Genomic DNA, 17,899 nt, shown 5'->3' with positions numbered 1-17,899 from the left:
TGCAGTGTGATATGCAGACATTTGCCTTAGTGAGTGTCACAAATAACACCACAAACAGAGGACACAGTTACTGCTCGTCTTAGGTGGGGGGCACAGAGGGGGCCCAGGATTTCAGAGGGGGGCACAGGCCCCCCAGTCCCTCCCTAGTGATGCCACTGTGTGGGATGCAAGGATCAGTGTTTGGGCACCGGTCTGTGACCGCCACCTGTAGTGAGGCAGAACCAGTGTCAGCGGGGATCGGTGCAGCCTGGCTTCAGAACTGTTTACCTCGCAGTACACTGCCACAAAAAGAGGGACACGTGGAACGTGTTAATATGACTTACGAAATGTAACTAAATATCACGTTTCTTTTCTAAATGCTGCCAGCTTAGTGGCCAGGCTCAGGTGCGCTGGCTTCACAAATACGCTTTTAGAACATGTGCCAGTGAAACACATTTCTATTAAAGCATTAGCTGCATAGGCAGCGCCCTAGTACTGATGTGGGATACGTGCATTCAATGTGCATTCATATAGTGCCTAGAGTACACAATCACTTGCTGGACTGGCCTGTATGTTGAAGAGCTGATGGACCAATTAAGGCTCTCAGGTTTGATTCTTTGCCAGGCACTTCGGCATGGCCCAGCATGTTTAACTATCCAGAAGAAAATGCAGAAATTGCAACTTGGCTTCAGTTGAATTATTATTAGGTGTGTAACTTCGGCTTCGAGTAAAGTTTACAGTAAGTATTTGGCCAAAGTTGAATACTTCTTTTTCTGCCGGAATTCGTCTGAATACGTACTCAAAGCCGAAGTTTGGTACACCTCTAGTCCTAATAGGGATTAAGCCAGGGGCAAGGGGGTGCGGTTATTTTATATCACTTGGTCCCATTGGTTGAATGTTTGGGATGAATTATTGAAGAATTTCAAGGACAAAAACATGGCTTCTTTGCTCTTTGGGACAAAAAGCACAGTAACCAAATTAAAAAACACATACAATTTGAATCAGAAGATATTTAACCTCTATCCATTATCATGCATTTTTCTGTAACAAATTCACAAGGACTGTAAAACGCAAGTAAAAATAACAAATTGCTACCAACGCCAACATTTTATGAACAAAGTTCAAAGTTTATATCTTGTCAATGTTCTCTTCATATGTTTTCTGTAAGTGATGCTTCCCCGGCTGATACACTGATTTTTGCTTCAGTAGGAATTTCCGGTCACCAAGACTTTCGATTTGTACAGCGGACTTTTAAAGTGTCTCCAAATGACCAGTATGAGGCGAACAATAAAAGCAGCAGAAGCCACGGCCAGCAGCACAGCTGAAAAAGAGAACACAGTGAGCTAATGTTCAGAACACAAATATAACTCTGCAGCAGATCAGTTTTAATCCAAAAGGAAAGACAAATACTTAAATTCCACAGTAGAAAGATCAACAACTGAGTCGAAATCAGCCAGCTCTTGCAATTCAGAGTTCTGGCCGCTGCCCCAATGATGGGGCAAGTACCGACCTGCACATGCCTGAGCCCATGCACTTCGAGGATTGTAGCTCTGAGTTTGCACAGTATCGGTTTCAAGTATTTGAACTAAATCACAGTATGGCAAGTATTTGTAGGCCTGGGTGATTCGATAAGGGGGTGATTTCAGGGAGCTTCATTCGAACATACGCTGTAAAGACCGAGGCAGGAAAAAGAGGCACGACAGGCAAAATGCAGCCCAAGAACACACAGTCCAACTGAACGATTTAGTCAAGATTACGTAGCTCAGATCAGGCAGACACCCTATGCTTTTAGTACCCTGTAAGGCAGGTGCGCTGCTACATTGAGCTAACGAGGCTTCACCCAACCCCCCCCGAAATGTGAGTTGTGCATCCGTGGTAAAGGGGGCTGGGGTGCACACTGACATTTTGTTTCGCAGCGAGGTGAGGGGAAACCTTTCAGGAAACTCGCAGCGTTAAAAGTTTTACTGGTTTTGTGCAACAAAAAAAATATTTTGACAAACACAGGAAAACATTTAAGCTGCTAATTTCAAGAAAGACTTCCACAGCCTTTCTACATCAGAAAAAAAATCAAATGCACACATTAGCCCCCTCACCACGGATGCAAGCCAAAATATAACAATGGTATGTGTTCTTTCACATTCAGAGGGAGAGGGCTGGTCTGCACACTTTGCCTCTTCTTTGGCAGATAGGCGAGGGAAGCCTTTCCTGAAATTGGCGGTGTTAAAGGGTGTTGCATGTTTGCTCAGTACGTATGTACTAGTGGCAAAAGCTGTGTACATGGGCTAAAGTTGTGTTGGTTGGAGGTTTCCCATTATAGTTTTTGTAAAATAATTGTTGAGCAGCGTTTTCTTGATGTTGGTCCGAACATTTTTGTTGCGTTCCCACTTTTTTTCCCCTTTCAAGGGTTCTTTCTGTGTCTGTCATATTCATTCTACATGCTGCAGAATGTGATCGTTGCATGTCTCGTTGGAGAGTTGTTTCCCAAATGGTCATATTGGTCCTATCTTTTCGTTTTCTTGCAGTATTGTTTTCACGTTGACCTGCCCTTTGTTGCTTAGTCATTTTGTCTGATGTATACTTTGAGCCTCATTTCTTTGGCATTTAACGTTTTCTGCATCTACATGTGTTAAAATTCTCTTCAGAGGCATCGTGGAGGTGTGATGTGCTGAAAATACTTGTCTTTACAGAAAGCTCTCTGTATGGGGAATTTTCTTTTTTTTATTTTGTCAGCGAAATAGTGCTCAATCAAGTGAATTTCTGTTTATATGTTTTTAAAAAAATGTATCTATTATGTTAGTGTAATATTTTCATTGTCGTAGGACTTTATCAGTAGGGTACAGAAGATAGAGTAGGTTTTCATTCACACAGTAGGACCACAATATATGCTAGGCAACAGCTCCCTCTAGCAGTGACAACAGGTGAAGCAGGCAGTCTCTACTGCGCATGACTGCACCGGACAAGCATGCAGCTGTTCTTTTATTATATTGTATGATGTGTGTGTATTATGTAATGTGTGTGTGAATGAGCAAGTGTATGTTGAATGTGTGAGCGAGTGATAGGCATGTTTAAATGAGTGAGTGAATGTTGTATAACTGAGTGTGTGAATATGTGTAATGCTGGGCAGAGGAGCTGATTTTGGTGTGTGTAGGGTAGGCGGTCAGGGGGGTGGGGATTAGTGGGAGAGTGGGGGATTTCGCTAAACAGGCAATTTTAGAGACAGTGCATCCATAGTATATGTGTCCTTATGTGGTTAGAATGACCTTTTAGTGCAGACAGTCTAGTCATTTATTGCTGTGACATGCATCTATAATACAGTAGGCATGATATGTCACTAGACTGGCATTTTGATGCAGCTAGTTTAGCCATTTCTTTTTGTGGCTTGTACATTTCTTAATGGCCATCTCTTATAAAGTAAGCATGATAAGTGTTCTTATGTGTCTAGACTGGCCCACATTGTGCAGCCACTTTGGACATGTTTTCTTATTGTGATATGCATTTTTAATGGGAAAGCCACCAGAAGTATGTCCTTATGTGAGAACCCTTGGGGTTGAACAGAGGTGGCAGAGCCTCCATGTTTGCCCCGTCCAGTTCCTGAAGTGGCCCCTCCCATCACCAGTTAGCACCCCCCTATCCTCCTCCATAATGTAGGTTTGGTTGCACCCTTGCTGTTAGGTAGGGGTGCTCAATCAATCAGGCTGCTATGAATGCAGGTGTTAATCACCAATACGACATCCCTGTTCAGGGCAGCCTGAGAGCTGGATGCCACGCACCTCTCCTGACATCGCCCCTGTGCCCCCAGCACCCACCAGCACATCCAGTAGCACCAGTGACCAATAGACATGATCCGGCAATGCTGACCGCAAGTAAGAGAAAAAGCTTTAGCACCCATATCTTCCGGGTCACATCACGGATGCTAATGGCCATCCCTGCCAGTAAGGGCACCGACACCCATGTTAAGCAGCACCCTCATTTCGCTCTGCCTTTTGCTTGGATGGCTGGATGTTACCAACAGGGTCAGCCTGCCGGGTAGATTGTTATGGCTTAATTATGCCCCTCCAGTACGAGTGATAAAAGCGGGTAGAACTACATCACTACAGAAGATGGGACTATATATCACTCATTTGCAATAATGAAGATGGGATTTTATTAATTTGTATTATCAGGAAACATATTCTAGATAAATTAGTATGGACAGGAGTTAGGGAGCAGGTACACAGGTGTGTGCAGCAGATCCCACTGTTCCTTTTACTCAACTTGAACTGGGTCTGTCTCTCACGCTGCACACTTTAATTCAGGCACTACACTATGGAGGTGATGGATAGTGGGGAGATGACACTAGTTCACTACAGCATGGCTTCCTGTAGCTGTCATAGGTAGTGCTGCGTATAAGATTTGGGGGTGGGAGTATTTTACTCCCCGTTTTTAAATTTTGAGAGCAAATGTGATTTCAAGAGAATCAAAATTAGATTTCTCCTTTGCAAGAGAGAAACAAGTATGTGACATCCAGTCGGTGTGTGCAAAGAGATAAAACTGTATGGAAATCAATATCAGGCAGCAGCTTTCTGCTTCGGGACAGAAAAGCAGGGTTCTCTCACAATTAACAGAGAAAGCACAAGGTTCAGTGGCGCACACACACCCTCTCAAAGATGGAGCAGATGAGCACAAACACTCAGAGTTTCCCTTGCATATAAAGAAAGGGTATAACAGCAGTACAAGCGTTTTAATGCTTCACTCACAGAGAGCAAGTCACCTTGAGTAGGAACCATGCAGACCTCCCCCACACAAACTGAAAAAGGGGATTAGGGCAACACCAATGCAAACTTTAATCATTTAGAACAAGTGGAGCGGATCAGTGCAAGGCGTAAAGCAAGGGTAGAAGATTCCCACAAAGAGAACAGATCACCAATGTGTCTCTGCAGTAAAAGTTTCTCCCATATAAAACTGGTGTGACACACCCTTGAGTAGTGCACACTCCACTTTTAATATAGAAGTTATACCATGGACCTCACATAGAACAGGAACATTGTGAGTCTCAACAATGCAAGCTTACCACACCTGGAACAGATAAATTGTGGGTCACAACAGCATTAGTTTCACTGATATAGAGAAAGAACTGCATGGGATGGAGTAGTGCACATTAAGGGCCACACCACCGCAGTGCAAGCTACACTCACATATAGATGGAACATCATAGGCCTCAGCAGTCAAAATTACCACCACAAAGATCATTCCCAGCATGTGTCTTGCCGATCCAACAGTGGGAGAACCGCCCACATAGGAAACAAAGAAATCCAGATTATAGAGAACCGCCCACATAAATCAGGAACAGTTAATTGCCTCAGCAGCGCAAGATCCTCAAAGACAGAACTAATATAACATTGATAGCAACTAGTCAAAATATGCAGGCTAACTCGAATTAGAAAAGCTTTGCAAAGTAGGAATTCGGTAAACCATAATTAGAAGGAATTCAACCTTTGATAAACAAATTATTTCTAAACTGATTCCCAGCCACTTTAGAGTTGGCTCACTTCCTAAAACATGTTGCAGAGGGGGTTGTTCATGTAATACAGAGCGATACATCACTCAATGCGCCTTTCATTATTTCTCTAAGGTCTCCCAATTTAATCTCTTTTCTATATATTTTCATATTTAAGACACAAAAACCTAGCCAATTACATAGGAAAGCACATCAATTGTATTGTGTGTTTTGAGGTTTGATAGCAGAATTGTCTTTTGATGTTTAATGAAAGTCCCATTTTCCTGTAACTACTACTACTACCTAATGGTATGCCAATGTTATGATAAAACAGTGCAGAGTGGTAAGGAAGCAATGCAAAATTCTATATCTATTCTCATGGTCAAAATTTGGCTGTAAAGAGTTAATGGTGTGTACAAGCGCTGTACATAGAACATATTTACATACAATTATCACCCAACCAAAGTTGGTACTCATTTATCAACCTCAGAAGGATGGAAGGGTGAGGTGGGCTTGCTGAGATTTGAACCTGCAACCTGCAGATCACAGCAGCAGGCGATCAACCACACAAGCCATCTTACAAGCTAACATCCTTCGGAGGTTGGTAAACTATCAACTGGAATATAACAATCCGTGCCTAGCAGCAATTGGGTGAACCATGCATGAAGCACTACATAAAAAAGTAAATAATATATATGGATTATCACCACAGGGACAGGTTTTGCTGAGATTCTATTTAAATTACAAATCTAACTTTCATTTTTGTTAGTTTTTTAACAGTGCTTGTCCTTCCTGGAGAGTCAAGTTTTGTATGTTTTAATTGTAGTCTTGAAGATTTGAGAGAGGCTGTGATACCTGTGATTGGTGCAATGACAATCACTCACCCTTGAGCAAGGACTCAGCTGCCACTGAACATTTATAGTAAATTACCCCATTGACTAAGTTAAGGTTGAATGGGTGTAAACTAGACATTGCATACTCATCATTTTGCACACTGTTCTTTTATAAGTGTGTACATTAAATTATAAAAGTAAACATGATTTGCCTCAGCAATTGTAACAAGCATGTAAAAGGCAACCAAAACATGACAAAACTTGAAAATGAAAAAGGCCCATTAGAAAAGAAACAACGGTTCAGCAAAGATGTCTGGTTTCAAACAATGTATTACATTTGTGGGAAACCTTCTCCTACACAATCATGTGTGTGAACACACCATATAGATGCATTGTGATGATAAATGCACACAACACAGGAACTCTAAAAAATACTTTTGTGCAATACTGGTTTGCTTTTCCCTGAAAAAAGCATGATTTGTTACAAAAGATCATTCTCAATTGTAACTGAGCTTTTCGTCTTATTAATTATAAGATCCTAAAAAGCTAGGAAAATAAATAGGCACAATGCTTCCGTTTGCTCCATGAGCATCTAGACACAAAACACAGAAGATGCTGAACAGATGTAAACCATTCCTTATACCATTGTGTGCAGTTTCCTTCTGAAATGCTTCAGAGAAAGTCTTTCTGTTTCAGAGGCTGTTCTCCATTGGCCTGAAATTACATCCATGTAGATGAAAATCAAAAGGTTTCTGTCAAGTAACCTGACCTTTGCACTGCCCTCTGCTCTAAAACTAGTGCGTAAATGATATGCAGGAAAATAATAAAGCTGTCGTATTTACAAGATTTGAATGTGTAAAAAAGCCTAGTACACCGCTTATCTGGAGGGCTTGTCACTATGTTAAAGGGAGCACTTTCAAAGCACCTCAAATTATTTTCACCCGCATCAAAGGAAAATCAAGATAGTAGGATAGCTCAGTAGGTTAATTACAAAATGCAAGGTGTGTGTATGCGTGTGTGTAAATACCAGTAGGAGAAGTATTACCAACTTCAATTTTACTCTTTTGAATCTTACAAAGGGTAATAGCATACTATCTAAACCCTGCTTTCATTCAATATGTCACCAGTATGGTTATGAAGAGATCGTACAGGAGACACTTTAACCCTATCTCACTAAGTCACTACAAAAAGAAACACTGCAACAAGCACGGTTATACAAGTAAAAGTGGTCACTTTTATAGCACAACTCAAAATTACTTGTCTCAGGAGCAGTGTTTTAAGTTGGGGTAAGAAATTGAGGCGAAACCATAAAAAGTCATTAAAAACATTTTGGAACAGAAGTATCTGGCATTGCCTAAGAATCACAATCACCTAAGGAACCTTTAAAAGTCAATTTTATTCAATGGAAATGACCGGGGGCTATAAGTCCCAGAATGGCCTATTTGTGAATGTCTCATCAGAACAACGTGCAAATAGAAAAGTAGGAACATTTTAATGAACAAGCAAGACCTGTGTTGCATTTCCATTGAGTTCCTGTGCTGGATTTTTGTTTTGTATAAGATATTTTTATTTATTCAAAACAAAGGGGGGTCTGGGAGTCGCTCTACCAGCATGAACACAGCCCAATGAATGACCTGTTCTTGGGTGGATAGCCCCTGGGAGAGACTCTACCAAGTCTTTAGCTCACTGTCCCTTTCACAGAGAAGACATTTCCCTGCATATCAGTCTTTGTCCTGCCCAGGGGCAGTCCAGCACTGAAATACTAAGCAATTCTCCTCTGAACAAGAGTACCAACAGCAACCCCATACATGTGTTTCAGCCGTGTTGGGCATCATCAGTGAGGTGGAGCTGTGCCTCTCTAAGAACAGTGAGCAAGGGGTCCAACTCTGGATCTCCCTGGTAACTTAGCGTGAGACCCAAATTTAATTTATGCAAAACAAAGGGGGTTCTGGGAGTCTCTCTACCAGCATGAACACATTCCAATTACCTGCTCTTGGGTGGATGGCCCCTGGGAGATACTCTACCAAGTCTTTAGCTCAATGTCCCTTTCACAGAGAAGAATTTCCCTGCATATCAGTCTTTGTCCTGCCCAGGGGCAGTCCAGCACCGAAATACTAGGCAATTCTCCTCTGAACAAGAGTACAAACAGCAACCCCATACACGTGTTTCAGCCTTGTTGGGCATCATTAGTGAGGTGGAGCTGTTTCTCTCTAAGAACAGTGAGCAAGGGGTCCAGGTCTGGATCGCCCTGGTAATTTAGAGACTCCCAGATCTCCCTTTTTGTTTTGCATAAATTAACTTTGGGTCTCACACTAAGTTACTAGGGTGATCTAGACATGGACCCCCTGCTCACTGTTCTTAGAGAGGCACAGCTCCACCTCACTGATGATGCCCAACAAGGCTGAAACACGTGTATGGGGTTGCTGTGGTACTCTTGTTCAGAAGAGAATTGCCTAGCATTTCAGTACTGGACTGCCCCAGGGCAGGACAAAGACTGATATGCAGGGACATTTCATCTCTGTGAAAGGGACAGTGAGCTAAAGACTTGGTAGAGTCTCTCCCAGGGGCCATCCACCCAAGAACAGGTCTTTGGGCTGTGTTCGTGCTGGTAGAGAGACTCCCAGACCCCCCCTTTGTTTTGCATATTTTTATTTATATATATGCTAGGAGGGGAATATGTAATTAGACAATTAGTAACAAGCATACTAAGCTTTAGTTCAAGTGAATACAAAGGATCAGGCAAAACTAGGTAAATTAATATATATGGAGGTGGCACACCGCAACATTGTGCCTTCGGATTACTACAGATTACTACAAAACCATTCAAATCCAAATGTCTCAAACTAATGATGTGATTCCAACCAAGGGATGATTGCGACATTTACTGGGCAATTGCGGTATTGCCGCTTGCCTTTTGCACACCCTCCCTTAAATATACCCTTACAACCAAGGAAATTCGGTGAGGAAATTCTGGTCAGACAACTCGAGGCGGGAAGTGCCAGCAGGCCACAACTCCAGATTAATGTTTACACACTGCCCAGGAAATGCCAACGAAATCTGGGGCCCACCCAAATCCCTGCTCAGGAGATTTGCTCAGATTTGCATTAGCAAATCTAAGAATACATTTTATCCTGGCAGGGCCTGCAGGTTGCTTCCACCTCCAGGTGCATAAACCATGACCGATAAATAGCCCAAAAAAACATTAAAGATGATGTAGCCTACTTACCTTTTGTTTAGTGTGCACAGACTGAATTAATGCATAGCACCTTTAATAGTAAGCCTTATTATCTGAATTCAATAATGTATTTTTTCTGTCACAGGCGAATGAAAGGCAGAGTAGAGTCTGCATGAATTAGGACCTATAAACGTAGACTACATACAGACCTTTAAAGCAGGCACACTAACCCACTGAGCTGTCTTTAACATGCTGGATAACATTCAGACAGCTAATAAGAATAACTATAATTTTCTTTTGCACTTATGCTGAACCAATTTTTGCAACCTGATCACCCCACCATCGTCTACACACCACCCTTCTCTCCCTGCCTGCAGCTATTTTTCGTTTTACATTTTTGTTTTGAACATTTCTTTCAGCAAATTGATGCTGAAGAATGGAACTCGACATGGTCTCCAGCCAGTAATAGCCCTTTCTTATGGCAATGGACAGGGGCCCTCCAGTTGTGCAAGGGGCTCCACTGCTAGCCATGCACTGTGCCTAAAACGAGGTCTCCTGCTTGATCCTTGGGAGCATGGGGAAGTGAGCACTGGGACTGGGTGGTGCGCCCTCCCCCCCACAGTGCAAGGTGGTGTGCAACAGATTTTGTAGACACCCCCACAACACTCAGGTCAGGGCATCATCACATATGCCTCTTTAAGAATGCACAGAGCATTGCTGAATGTGGTGGTAAGGATTAGAGCTGCGTGGGCCCTTTAAGAAAGACCCTGCGGTTGAGAAACACTTTCTATTCTGCACGGAGGGGCTGTCGGCAGAGCCACGCCGACTTCGCTCGCCAAGCATGGAGCTCCTTAGATCATCCGCGTGTGGGGGATGGGTCAAGAATCTAAGATGGCGGTCTGGTACTAGCACACAAGCTCATGCACATGTGCAGACCCTCAAATGGGTCACAGCCTAAGCGGGGACACAGGCATATAAAAGGAGCACATACATGTAGGTGCTTGGAGGATTTGGTGGGGGTTTGGGAGCAGCTGGAGAAAAGAGGCTGGAGGAAGAGAAGAGGTGGAAGCGACAGGATGAGATGAGGAGGTGACAGGAGGAGAGAAGGAAGCAGCGGAGAGAGTTAGTTAAGCACAGGTGTAGACAGGGTAGGGCCGGAGTGGGCAAGGCACACCCAAAATCCATAAATGCCCACTCAGCTGCACTGTGCAGACATTTATCGATGTTAATGTCACTGCGGTGGGCCCAACTACCTTAGCTTCAGACCTCACTTATTAAACAATCCTGGCTATGCCTCTGAAGTTAAGGAGGAGGATCAGCAAATCTGATTGATGGGTTGCACTGTACATGATAGCACGGGGACATGGCTTTTGCGGCGCATACATGTGATAGAGTGCTGTACTATATGGGGGCTTCTAGAGCCTCTCCCTGAAGGCAGTGGGCGTCAATAGATCAGGCGGGTATCTTTTTATGCACTTATCTACCATGTAGAGGTGGGACTCTGGGAGGGATGTTGACAATCAATGTCCTACCCTACTTCCTGTTTGCACAAAGAGGAGCTGCAGAGGAGGAGCAGGGTCTAGTGGGCTGAGGAGCCATGACAGCGAGCAGAGGCGCTGTAAGAAGGCAAGCGGAGCAGGCAGTTGCCTGCAGTGTGGAGAGAGTCAGTATGACTACATGTCGGTGTGGCGAGCAGCCAAATCCAGAGCGCGATGCAGGGGGAGAAAATAGAAATTGCAGTCCTCGGCAAGCATCAGTGGAGCAGGCAGTTGCCCACAGTTCGACGTGGAGAATGGAGAGCGTCTACCGAGCTCGCACCGTGCATGCATGCCAAGTGTCATATTGTAGCAGCTTTCTTTTAAGGATTTATGGTCCTTATTGGACTTTACAGAACAAACTTTACTGAATGCACAGGGAGCACACTGGGGGGAGTGTCAGAAGCAGGGTGGGCTTGGTGACCCCCCCAGGGCGCCATCTGGTGGGAGCCTTTCAAGGACTACCCCGAGCTGGCGTGGTGGGAGAAGTGTCCTTTTGAAATTAAATGCGATTGTGGGGTCAGGCAATATGCTGGTAACTTTTGGTGGCAACTGTACTGACAACTGAGCAGGTGTGCAGCAGGAGGGGCAGCAGAGCACCTAGAGTTTCGGGAGCCTGGTAGGATCGAGCCTGGTTACCCATTGCGGAATCGTGGGACACTCCGTTTTCCTGAAGAAGCAATCCAGCGCTCTGAAAAAAGTAACAGCCGGTGCATGGGGGAGGCGAGTGGCGTTGTGGAGCCCCTTAGCAACATGGAGGCCCTTGAGATCCTAGAAGGAGCCGAGCGAATAACAAAGTCAATGAAGAATGCTACTGTAATGACTGTGCTACACCCGACACCTTCTCGTTTGGGGCAAGGTGCAGAGCGGCTAGTGGGTGTAATCGAAGTCTCAGTAAAAGTGATGCCACTGACATTTAACATTATGATTGCGGAAAGGTTGGAAAACTGTGGTGGTGCCCCTCTGCTATCTGCATCTAATGGTAGCAACATCATTGACGCTAAGGAGGATAAAGATGTTAATAAGGCCAATGATGTGCTTGAGCGCCCATCACCACCTGCACGCCCAGCCCGGCAAAGTGGGGGTTAGTCAACAGATTTTCCTATCGAGCACCAATTCGGGTCGTGGGTAACCCCACTGCAAAAGAGAGATCAGTAGATGAAAAAGCTGATGCAGAACTATTGGAGAGCGCTGTGACGTTAGATCAGACACCGGCGCAGAGGTCTTGGAGGCTCCCTATAGGGTCCCCAGCATCCAGGTCTTTGTCTATGTCTATAACAGCTGCTGTTGCAATGGGGGGCGTGGGTGATCTTGAAGTGGATTTTGCAGAACCGCTACCCACGAGGGAGCACACCCTGGCAGATATACCCACACAATATTGCAAAGATTTCTAGTGTGATGGCTAGTGAAAGAAGGGGGTCGATATCATTGACTAAGAGGAAAACCTCTACAGACATGGTGGCCACCGAAGTGCCTCATTCAGGTGGGAAGAGAATGCTCTTCAGATTCTTTCAGCCCAATAACACAGCAAACATCAACAAATAATTTAATAGAACTAGGCGAGACAACCTCTAAATATTCAAAGCAGGCAATAAAGTACCTCGGATGGTGAGCAAGCAAACCAAACTCACATGAGAAGCAAGAGAGACGGGGATACCTCTACTAGTTCTCCATCATCCGAATGCCCCACCCCAGAACCTGCAAAAAGATTATCAAGACCCCCGAGATCAGCAAGATAGCCAAGTGGGGATTTCTTTAACAGCCACAATAAAAATAGTTTTAAGGCTAATGTTATGTCAGCACTAACAATCACGCTGACACCATTTCTAAAATTGTATGAGTCTATAAATGAGAGAAGGACCAAGCTACATTGCTAGCAATGCCCCATTCTAAATTGATTTTCATCAAGGGTTTTGTTACGGCTGCTCAGGGGGATCTTGATAAGAACGCAGAGCAGATGTTGTCCTTGTTTCAGCAATTTTGGACCATTTTATGAACACACAAAATGAAAGGAGTGATTTTAGGGACGCAGTGAAATTCAAGGGGAAACACTGTCTGCATCAGTGAGAACTATGAGAGTTGCAGAATGCAATGTTGCTGATGCTGATGAACCAATAATAGAAATAATTGCAGACCTCACTGAGTCTGGAGAACAGGAGGTGGTGATAGTGTTTCAACAGCTGTACTTCATGGGCTGCCCTATTAGATTTTTAAGACTGTGTGGAAAGGAAAGAACGTGTGGTGCAGTGGGAGGTCAATATTATTACTCTGACCACTTCCTGCCAGGAGCTAGAAGAAGCATCGGGAGACAGCTGCACTTGTGATATACCAATGGAAATTGGATTGGATCCATTGCCAACGAATGACTAGAGTGATTGATGCGAGCCCTGTAGGAGAATATTCTATCTTTTCACAAAAGAAGAAAAAGAAGCAATGTCCTAAACCTCAGAGAAGAAAGGCCAAAAACAGGGGCCAGGGGAGAAAGGCTAAATCAAATGATTTGAGAAAGTTCTTAAGAAGTTTGGAGATTCCACCTAGTCCTAGAAATCATGCTACCAACCACGTGGATCAATTTCTAACCTAGAGATTTCCGAAATAACTGTTCACTCACTCCTTCAGGTCGAACGGATGATCTCAGAAGAAGACCTTATGGAAGAGCTGATGAATAGGACGACATACTCAACGGAAGACAAATTAAAGCCTTCTTGATAGGGTACATCAGATCAAAGCTCAATCTACGAAACACAAACCCTAGAACTGATGGCAAGACTGATTGGGGCTGTGATACCCAAGGAAGTTCTAATGATCCCCACGACCAAACTTGACCAAAGCTTCACAACATTAGACCAAAAAAGATTTGCTGCAAATAGAAAGCATAGGTCGGTGCCAAATGAGAAGCTGGAGAGGACTTCTTTAAATGACGTGCAGATTAGATGACCACCTCTGGCCTATGAGAAAAAAGCAGGTCCCGCTAAATGCATTCAGTTGGAAAGAGTGCTACATCTAGATGATGCTCTTACAATGCATTGCAGTAATGTTTTGAGGCTACTACATCATATTCCGAAGTTGAGATCCATAGGCTCTAATGATAGTGAACTGGTAGAGTTCGGAAGCGACTGCCACTTAGATCATGTGCTGATTCATTTGAACTCCAACTTGATTAAGCAAACTATACTATAAGCCGCCCCATGTTTGTTACCGCTGGGATTTGACCTAACAGATGCAACCCCAGAAAATCGTTTTTCTGGAATACGAGTTGGGGAGATAATGGGTCATAATTTAATTGAGGATGCTAGCTCACAAGTAGAGAATCGAGGGGCTGTCACTAGGGATGTCTGGAAAGAACCCCAGGTAAAAAAGAGCCGAAACACAGGATTCTTTTCGAGAACGAGAATGCCTTTTACTGTAACAATCGGGGCAAAGTATGGTTTGGAAAGGTAGGTTGCTATGCAGAAGGAGGCTGTGGGTGTGTTGGCCAAGGAACAATCATGGGTGTGTTTGGTTGAAGCTCTGGTACAAAACAAAATGGGAGATTCATTTAAGGACCCTGCCTCATCAATAGAATTAGTAATGGGGTCCTGAAACACACAGGGGTTTATGCATTTTTTGTGAGAGGCCAATTCAGATTTGGGACTTTTGACATCTTATGTCTACAAGAGAGGTGGTTGTGTACAGCCCTGATCTTGGATGGGTACTCCATTTACCTGAACCCAGAAGTAAAGGGCCCCAAAGGGAGACGAGTATTGGGCCTTCTGTTAGCTTTGAGGAGCGGAACTGGAATAAAAATTGTGTTGATTCAAGCCCCTAACCCTTTTATTCGGATGGTAACGATATAGTGGAGTAATAGGAGTCTTAAGGGTTATAAATGGCTGGTCATTTTTTACTTTTTAACTTATACTGGAATCCGGCAGGGATTGCAGATAGCAAATTTGTGGAATCCGGTATGGAAATGATTGATGAATGATATGCAACCTCACTTGACCCGGTAATTATGATTTGTGGTGATTTCAATATTACATGTTTGAATGAAAAGAGTCAAGTTCGGAAGGACGAGAACACTCTCTCCAAACCATCTAAAAGAAGGGGGATTCATGTGGTTAAGAAAATCCAGCATCAGGAACCTATGTCTGTTAAACGGACAGGTACCGGGCGATATCCCAGGAGGACCAACTTGGAAGAGTGGCACCCAGGTGGGAATTTTAGATTACATCTTTGTGTCGGGTAGCATAATTCCCATTACATTCTCTTGTAGTGACCACAACATTCTAAACTTAACAGAAATATCTCAAGGTAGGAATCATCAAAGGATGAATCCAGCAAAAATGAGTTTGTTTATTGAGAGATTTTCTGACCATATAAGCAATTTCAAGGGATTAGAAACTCAAAAAATAATTGACTACTGTCCATTCTTGCTGGACTTTGTAGAATTTTCTAAAAAAGGAGGTAAACAATCCTTTTGCCACAAGCATTCTTACAATAAGGTTCTGGTAGAGACAAGGAAAATATTTAGAGCTGATGTCAGGCAAATTAAATAGCAATCTGGTCCCGAGATGTTAGAGCGCCTGAAAAAACGAAAACAGAAATATAAGAATTGGGTAAGAGGGCATAAGGGGATGATGCTCCAATATGATGCGGAGAACATGCTGAAAAAGATTTGTAAAAATCAAACATGAGACATCTGGCAACTGATAAACTCCATAGTTACTCCCCTGATTGCTATACAGGCAAACGTGGGGTCAGAAGAGAATTGGGTGAACCATTGCACTACCCTGTTTGATGTGTCTGGGAAAAATCTAAAGGCAGGGGTTGAAAGTACATTGTTGGAATGGCCAATCAAGTTCGATAGAGAAGACATACTGGCCCTTAGATCTTAAGTTGTCCTGTGAACAATGCGGTCAATTCCCTTTATTTTTTAAAAACGTTATGTACACATGAATGATCTGTATAATGTACATTCAACATAGAAAGCTTTGTATAAGGAATAATATGTAGAAGATTTCGCAATTACACTAGGCTCATACATAAACATGTACACATGCAGATCTTTAACTTTGCAGAAGCGCTTTTTTATTTGGTAAAGCCAAGTCGTACTGTACATCAGGATGTCTACTGCTCCTTGCTTGCAGAATGGTTGTTGATGATTATGAATTGATAGCATCACTGAACTGACATTGGGTCCAAACCAGGACACTTAGTTCAATGATGGCAACGTCTGAGAGATGAAAGGGTTGACTGTGAGAATAATGTCCTTGAAAGGGGGCCAAAAAACTCCCTCGAATCCATTTCGAATTGTCTTCAAAAGGCAGAACCTTGCTAATAAAATAATATAAAAATATAGGAGAGGGACAGAGGAAACTTCAATTTTTCTGATTCACTGTCTTGTAAACAAATACAAAGGAACAAAATGTGCTTCTGTACAACAAGAAAAAAATACTTGTGTACCCGTGGAGGCTGATCCCCATGGTGAGTGCTTTTTGTTTATTATGTTACATTGTGAAGCAATTAGATCCACATTCAGTTATTTTCCCTAAATAAAAATATATTCATTAGAAAAAAGGAATAACTCTTTGTCGTGAATAATTGAAAAAGTAGAAAAAGTCAATTTCAAAAGATTTGGGAAGGAGGAACGTGGAACTCTCCTCTGTTTTAACCAGATCCATCTGCCTTTGTTAATCACCATTTCTGGGCCTTTATGATGTTCTAGACATAAAGGCCCAGAAAGCCAGCAGATCTTGAGTACCAGGTCCGGATGTACTAACGAATATTATGCTCAAGGAAGAGACGGATTTATGGGCAGATTTTCTAATGGTGGTGTTTGAAAAGGTCAATAAATTAAGGGAGGTGCCTCAAACTTGGAAGTTAGCAATAATCATCCCAATTTTCAAGAAGGGCAATATGGCTGATCCTAAGAACTATTGCCCTCCTGGACATGGAGGGTAAAATGTTTGCCACACTAATTTTGGATGGGTCATCCAAGTTGGCCGTGTCCTCTGGCCGTTATGATTTCTTTGAATCCAGATTTGTAAAGGGGATAGGAACAAGTTTGAATGTGTTCCTGTTAAACATCTTGAAAGGTTGTTTACTAAAAAACAACTAAAGTATATATTTAGTAGTTTTTGACCTGGCCCACACCTTTGACACCATAGACAGAACTCCTGTGGGCAAAATTAGCAACTTGGCAATGTCCATTTGATTTACTACAGGCAATCAAGGTTTTATATTTGGACACTTTGCTGAGGGTGAGACTGGACGTGACGGGTCGAATATGTAGATTAACTAAAACTGGCAAAGGTCTTAAGCAGGGGTGTCCATGGGCGCCACCCTTGTTTAACCTGTTCATTTCCAACATGGATGAGATCTTAGGTGGTGTTCAATGCGTTCCGCCTAGAATCAATGACAGGGCTAATGGACCGGCTGATCTACATGAACAATCTGGTCCTTCTAGAGCAGATGCTTTGCAGTTACATGTCGAGCGGAATGAACTGAAGATACATGTGGCAAAGTCGAAAGTCTTGATATTAAGCTCAGCAGGCAGATAAAAATAAACAAATGGAGTTTAAAAAGACAAGAAACTTTGGAGAAGTTGGAGGCCTTCACCTACCTGAATATGTGTATAAACAATAGCCTGAGGGACAAACCAAGAGAAAAAGTGCTGAGGGCAAAAGCAGAAAAGTATGTCATCTCAAGGTTGCGTACTGTTGAGGTGGCATGGCTGATATTCTCTACTTCCTGTCAGGAATGTTTATCAATTGAAAGTTGTTTCTGCGCTGACTTAGAGAGCTGAAGCCTCTTCTGCCTTGTCATTCAGGCTATGGCCGGTACTGGAAAAGAATTCTTGCATGGCCTATAGGGAGTTCCAGTTCCAGTGATTCGACACGACCGGGGCTCCTTTCTTTTTATG

General features: G+C 43.2%; 1 protein-coding gene across 1 annotated transcript in view; it reads right to left on the bottom strand.

The window, feature by feature from the left end:
* Positions 1 to 1,085: 1,085 nt before the first annotated feature.
* LOC138467883 (uncharacterized) overlaps positions 1,086 to 17,899 on the bottom strand; it is a 232,962-nt gene continuing 216,148 nt past the window's right edge. Inside the window, exon 8 of the mRNA XM_069608181.1 lies at positions 1,086 to 1,300. Coding sequence (XP_069464282.1) covers positions 1,182 to 1,300 — 119 coding nt within the window. The 3' untranslated portion in view covers positions 1,086 to 1,181. The remainder of the gene's footprint in view (positions 1,301 to 17,899) is intronic.

The sequence above is a fragment of the Ambystoma mexicanum genome, chromosome 4q, assembly GCF_040938575.1.
Source record: "Ambystoma mexicanum isolate Mex_15411 chromosome 4q, UKY_AmexF1_1, whole genome shotgun sequence".
Taxonomy (NCBI): Eukaryota; Metazoa; Chordata; class Amphibia; order Caudata; family Ambystomatidae; genus Ambystoma; species Ambystoma mexicanum.
The sequence above is the reverse complement of the archived record's forward strand: the minus strand, read 5'-3'. Positions and strand labels throughout refer to the sequence as shown.